Source organism: Lolium rigidum, chromosome 2 (genome assembly GCF_022539505.1).
Source record: "Lolium rigidum isolate FL_2022 chromosome 2, APGP_CSIRO_Lrig_0.1, whole genome shotgun sequence".
Lineage (NCBI taxonomy): Eukaryota > Viridiplantae > Streptophyta > Magnoliopsida > Poales > Poaceae > Lolium > Lolium rigidum.
Window position 1 is genome coordinate 50,785,005 of NC_061509.1, and position 6,000 is coordinate 50,791,004.

Below are 6,000 nucleotides of genomic sequence, written 5' to 3' on the forward strand. Positions count from 1 at the left end.
GTTTACCGGTGTGCACTTTAAGAGGTGGCAGATTAAGGCCACGCTCTGGCTTACTCATTTGAAAGTGTTCCATGTGAGTAATGGTCTTCCTGAAGGAACTATATCTGACCAAGATCAGAACAAGTTCAAGGAAGACAATACTCTCTTTGTCGGATGCGTACTGAGCATTCTTGCTGATCGTCTATGTGATGTGTATATGCACATAGTAGACGGTAAAGAGCTCTGGGATGCACTGAATGCTAAATTCGGTGCAACCGATGCAGGCAGTGAACTGTACATCATGGAGAGCTTCCATGACATCAGGATGGTGAACAACCGTTCTGTAGTCGAACAAGCTCATGAGATACAGTGCATTGCGAAAGAGCTTGAACTCCTTAAGTGTGCCTTACCTGATAAGTTTGTGGCTGGATGCATCATTGTGGCTGGCCATTGCCATGGAATGATTTTGCGACTCTGCTAAGGTTGCAGTTTGCGATGCTACCAGGCATTACTATGTTCTAAGAAATGACATACGGAGTATCAAAAATTGTTGCAGTTTATATTTCAGAATTCAGGCTTATTTGCTAGTTCTTGGTTAATTTAGAAGTGGACCCGGTGTGCTGTACTTTACAAGGTTCGTATCATCTAAAACGCCGTCTGAGCTACAACAGTGATTATGAAAACAGACGTGAAAAAATTATGAAAATCCGTTGGGAGAACCGATGCATCGATTTATATTACAGGTCTAGTTTTGTAGCGAAACTTTGGACGTGGCCATGGACTCGTGGTGGTCGGTGGCTCGCTGCACCACGTTGCTTTCCACACGGCAGCTAGACAGGCCATGCAGCCTCGCTGCTCGCCACGTACAGCCTCACTCGAAGCGCTCGATCCGAAAGCCATTAAAAACTCATCTACTCCACACGCTGATCTCCTCGCTTCCTCACTCCAGTACTGGTGCAGTGCACTACCAAAAATCCTTCAGATCGACAATGGCGCAGATGAGAGCGTTCGGCGATGAGCAGCAGCAGGAAGAAGCCCTGCATGGCCACGGGCTCGACAAGGACGGCGCAGGCGGAGGCGACAGCAACAAGAAGGCGCGCGCGGGCCTCTGCGGCGTGCTCCGGGAGCGCAAGGTGCTGGAGCTGGCGCGCGCCAAGCAGCGTCTGGTGGAGGTCCCCTACACGGCCACGCTGGCCAACGCGGCCAACGCGCTCCTCGCCGGCCGCGTCTCCGCCGTCACCGTTGCCGCGCCGCCCGGCCACTGGATCGGCGCCGGCGGGTCCATGATCGTCGAGTCCGACCCCGCCACCGGCGTCGCCCGCAAGCACTACATCGGCATGGTCAACATGCTCGACATCCTCACCCACATCGCCGAGGCCGGCCACGATGATGATGCTGCCGCCGTCGGGAATGGCCAGGCCGCGCCGCCGGAGGCCATCGACCTTGACAGCCGCATGTCCGTGCCGGTGTCCTCCGTCATTGGCCACTCCCTAGAGGGCCTCACCCTCTGGACGTTCCACCCAAACACAAGGTACTATAACTACGTAGTACTTCCTAACCTGTAACTTTTGTAGCACTTCGATCTCTCAGATCGTGAAACTGACACATTGGCATTGTTCTGATCAATTAACTGCGGTTCTAGCCTGCTGGACTGCATGGAGACGTTCAGCAAGGGCGTGCACCGCGCGCTGGTGCCGCTGGAGAGCTCGGCGGAGAACGTGGTGGCGGTGGAGCTGGTGGAGTCCGCGCCCGTGTACAGGATGCTCACCCAGATGGACGTGGTAAGGTTCCTGCGCGCGCACGGCGCCGAGCTCGGCGGCGTCCTGTCGCGCACCGTCCGGGACCTCGGCGCGGCTAGCGAGGCCGTGCTCGCGGTGGCGAATCGCACCAAGGTGATCGAGGCCATCAGGACGATGCGGGCGGGGTCGCTCACCGCCGTCCCAGTCGTCGACGCCCCCGTTGACGCGTACATCCTGCAAGACGTAAGTTCTGTTTCCTCACCGCCTCAACCTCAACACTGTTTGTTGCTCTGTTTGTGTTTCATCGATGTGATTAACTGGTTGCTTTGTTTGTGGTGCAGGGGAGAGGGAAGAAGGTGGTGGAGACGTTCTCGGCGACGGACCTGCGCGACTGCCCGGTGGCACAGCTGCGGTCGTGGTTGGGCACCACCGTGGCGGAGTTCAAGAAGAAGGTGGCCGAGTACCGGCGGGATGGCAGCAAGCCACTCGACGCGGCGACCGGCGTCCAGGCCACTGACGACGGCGATACCGGCACCACCGTGGACGCTGGTATCGTGGTGGGCACCGGGAACGAAGAGAAGCCGCCGCGGCCGCGGGAGATGGTGACGTGCTCCATGGACAGCACGCTCGGGGAGGTGATCGAGAAGGCGGCGGCGAGCCACGTGCACCGCCTGTGGGTCGTCGACGACGGCGAGGAGGCACTGCTGCGCGGGGTGGTGTCGCTGACCGACGTGCTCCGGGTGGTCAGGGAGGCCGCCCTCGACGAGGACCGGGAGCTGCAGAACTTTGTCGTGCTAGAGTAACTTTTTTCAGTCTTATAACGTTCAAGTCTTGTACTGTGACGATGGATGGGCGCGTGCGTTTGTGTCTACTGAGTACTGACCCGTTCCCTGTGTCCTGCTTGCCGCTAGGATGGTTGTGTAAAAAGGGCCAACGAAAAGCACGCACCCCAATTTTATCTGAATTTTCGATTTGCTGTTCAAATCAAATAATGAATGATTCCAGGGGCAAATACTTGTTGGCCTCACACACAAATAAATACTAGGAAATTAAAATGAACGAAGAGGAACATAGTACTCCCTCAAGATCCAAATTAGTTGATTTCATTTCATCTTATAGATGGATAAGCCAAGTGCAGCGTACCCAAAGAAATTACAAATTGCAGCGTACCCAAAGAAATTAAGCGAGAGCAAATGCCATTTGTTAGGTGATGTTGAGCTCGAAACTTCAAATCTGGACCAAGCGTTTCAATTTACAAAAATCAAAAATCATATTCAAAAATTCTGAAAAGAAAAACAAGTCTAGATGTATGCTATAAACATGAAAATTTTCAATATGCGCAACTTTATATTTTAGGCTACACAAAAATGATAAAAGTTTGAATTCTAGTATAGCAAATGTGCACATTTCAAAACTATTAAATGTCCAATTTTTATTTTTTGTAGCATAGAATATAAAGAATTTGATATTAGGATTTTTTCATGTTTTTACGATGCATTATTGACTACGTCCAAATATTTTTCATTTCTTTCCAACTTGTATATATGAACTTTGACTTTTCAAAAATAAATGTTTACATGTACTCCCTCCGTGCAGAATTGTAAGACGTCGGCGGGATTCACGGTCAAATATTTTTGTGCTATCTAATTTTAGGAGTTTCCTTTTCTACCCCTCCGTGCTCGAACCGACAGGCCCCCGTCGTCGCCCACTCGCTCGCACTCACAACCTCTCACCCGCATCTCCCTCTCCCCGTCTCTCACCTCCCTCGCCGGCGCCCGCCCGCGTCGCCGGCGCCCGCCCGCGTCGCCGGCGCCTTCTCGCAGGCGTGCGTCGCCGCACTCTTCCTCACGCTTCGTCGCCTCTTCCGCTCTCTCCAACAAAAGTGTCGCATCAAGATCGAGATTAAAAGGTCGTATTTTTCCTCCTCCCACGGCCGGATCTGCTCCGGCGGTGATCGATTTATGGAGCAGAGGTGAGGGCCGAGCTCCAATCGTGGTGGTGGTGGTGCGGAGCTCGAATCGTAGCCGGAGAAGACCTCCTCCCAGATCTTGACCAAAGCCGTCGCCCGCAGCTAGCGTCGGCGCCGTCTCCCGCGCCCGCTCCGCGGCCGTCTCCTCCTACTGGAGAAGTTGTCGCGCGTGAAAGGTGGAGGGGTCCCGGACGACGAAGCTGCTGCCGGCGCGGCCCCAGGAGATGGCCCCCAGGAGATGGCCCCGTCCAGCTGCGGCTCGCTGACCAGCTGCGGGCCCTGCAGCAGCGCGCGGATGCGGCGGCTCCGCCAATGAGAGCGGCGGCCGGACGAGGTGGTTCAGCGCAAGGTACCCCTGGGGCGACGGTAGCAGCGGCTCCCATGTCCAAGCATGCCAGATTGATGCGGAGCTCCAATCGTAACCATGCTCGGTGCTCAGGGCACTTTGCTTCTAATCAAAGGTACGTAGTACAACAGTAATCAAAGGATAACACTGCTTCTGTATTTCTGGAATGCATGGCCATATCCATCCGATACTGATACACTATACTTACTTACTGGTACACTATACTTACTGGTACATAACTGGTTGATAACATTGCTGGTAGGTCTTTCACTCATGGAAACTTTACAGTGGCCTGGACAACTCAGATAAGACAATAATTATGCTCAAGATAGATGGAGACAACATTAGTTGCTGGTGTTTATCAAAGGGCAGTTGTTGGTGGAATTAAAGGTAAAGATTCATCTCCACCCTGATCAATTCATGTTATGTGTGTTACTAAAAGAACAGATAGTTCATGTTAATGAACAGTAGCCAAGGGCACATCTGCGGTAAGCACTTAATCGTGATTTGATGTATCCTGATGGCGACTTACCTTAATTAAATCATTGTAACAACAACAATACAGTAGCAGTTGTTTTATTCTGACCATATAGTCAATTTAGCACTAGGCCACCAGTACGTGTGTCATCCGAGTCAATACTCAGTCACAGTAAGATAAACAATATGTATTGAAGTACTTAATGCTAAGCTGAATGATTTCCTGGATAAACAATAATCTGTTTAGACATCCATTAGCATGGCCTGAATAAACCTCTTGTCTTTGATCTGTGAATGGGAATTTGATCAATTCCGGTTATAACAACAACACCAATACAGTAGCAGTCAGTGGCGGAGCCAGGAATTGAGACGAGGGGGGGCGAACAATAAAAGGTGTGCCACCGGCGAATTTTTTTTTAACAACACATGTAATCCACAATTGTACGGAAAGAACAATGTAAATAAGTCGAAGTCTCACAATATTATAGCTCACAAAATTTAGGCAAAAAAGCAAGTGTATTCAGGGGTACCATATTCATCAATTGGTCTCCGAACTTCAGGATCAGCAACAACATTTGCTATATCAAAAATTTCAGCAGCATTTGATTGTTGATTATCCTGCAACACAGAAATTGAAATCAATCTTTCAGCAACATCTCCTACACACTACTGGTCACTAGACAATAGACACAGAAATTGAAATCAATCTTTCACCTAATCTGGCGTAACCTCTTGAGGTTTCTGGAAATCGCTGCAGATTCTTCTTGCCGAGCTAGAGCCAAGGCTGCTGCAGCTTCGTCCTCCTCGGCCTACATCTCTATCCACTCCCTTTCTTCGTCGGAATCCATCAGAGAGCAGCGGCCACCGGAATCTCAGATGGGGCGGGCGCCGGCCGCCAGGAGATGAGCGGCGCGGGCGAGGGCTGGCGAGGGCGGGGTGGGCAGGGAGACGGAGGTCGGGGCGCCGGGGCGGGCCAGGGTGGCCGGGATGGGCAGGGAGGTGGCCCGTGCCGGCGTGATGGGGGCGGAGAGTGTCGGCGCACGGAGAGCTTGCCGGGCACCGGGCGGGGCGACCTTGCGGGGTAGGAGGGCGCCGGGGCGGGGCAGGGCGGCCGGGGTGGGCAGGGCGGTGGCCGGCGCCGGCGCGCGGAGAGCTTTGCAGGGCGGAGAAGCGCTTGGGAAGGTTAGGTCGCTGCGTCGTGGTCGAGTGATCGTAGACTCGTATACGAGTCGTAGTATCTAATTTTTTTCTGCCCAAAATCGAGGGGGGGCAACCGCCCCCTGTTGCCCCACTAGTGGCGCCGCCAATGGTAGCAGTAGTTTGTGTAACAAGAACAACATTTTAGCAGCAGTAGTTTGTGTAACAACAACAATAGCGGTAGTAGCAGCTGGTGAATTTGCTTGCATTTTCTGGTGTCAATGGTTGAAGATCAATAGGTACAAATTCCAGTAGCTTGTTTCCACTGATTGCTTGCAACAAATTCTGTTAAC

General features: G+C 52.4%; 1 protein-coding gene across 1 annotated transcript; it reads left to right on the top strand.

The window, feature by feature from the left end:
* The first annotated feature begins 1,103 nt into the window (after window positions 1-1,103).
* Window positions 1,104-2,521, top strand: LOC124689718 (SNF1-related protein kinase regulatory subunit gamma-like PV42a). The gene is made up of 4 exons (XM_047223202.1): window positions 1,104-1,510; window positions 1,622-1,961; window positions 2,060-2,257; window positions 2,297-2,521. The coding sequence occupies exons 1-4, from the start codon at window positions 1,263-1,265 to the stop codon at window positions 2,519-2,521; spliced, it is 1,011 nt and encodes a 336-aa protein (XP_047079158.1). The 5' UTR covers window positions 1,104-1,262.
* The last annotated feature ends 3,479 nt before the right edge of the window (window positions 2,522-6,000 follow it).

What these genes read in the sequence shown, in the direction of transcription:
- LOC124689718 (XM_047223202.1), top strand. Translation starts at nt 1,263, where the DNA reads ATGATCGTCGAGTCCGACCCCGCCACCGGCGTCGCCCGCAAGCACTAC. An exon ending in ACGCGTACATCCTGCAAGAC is followed by an intron (nt 1,962 to 2,059) that starts GTAAGTTCTGTT and finishes TTTGTGGTGCAG; the next exon opens with GGGAGAGGGAAGAAGGTGGT. An exon ending in ACGGCGATACCGGCACCACC is followed by an intron (nt 2,258 to 2,296) that starts GTGGACGCTGGT and finishes GGGAACGAAGAG; the next exon opens with AAGCCGCCGCGGCCGCGGGA.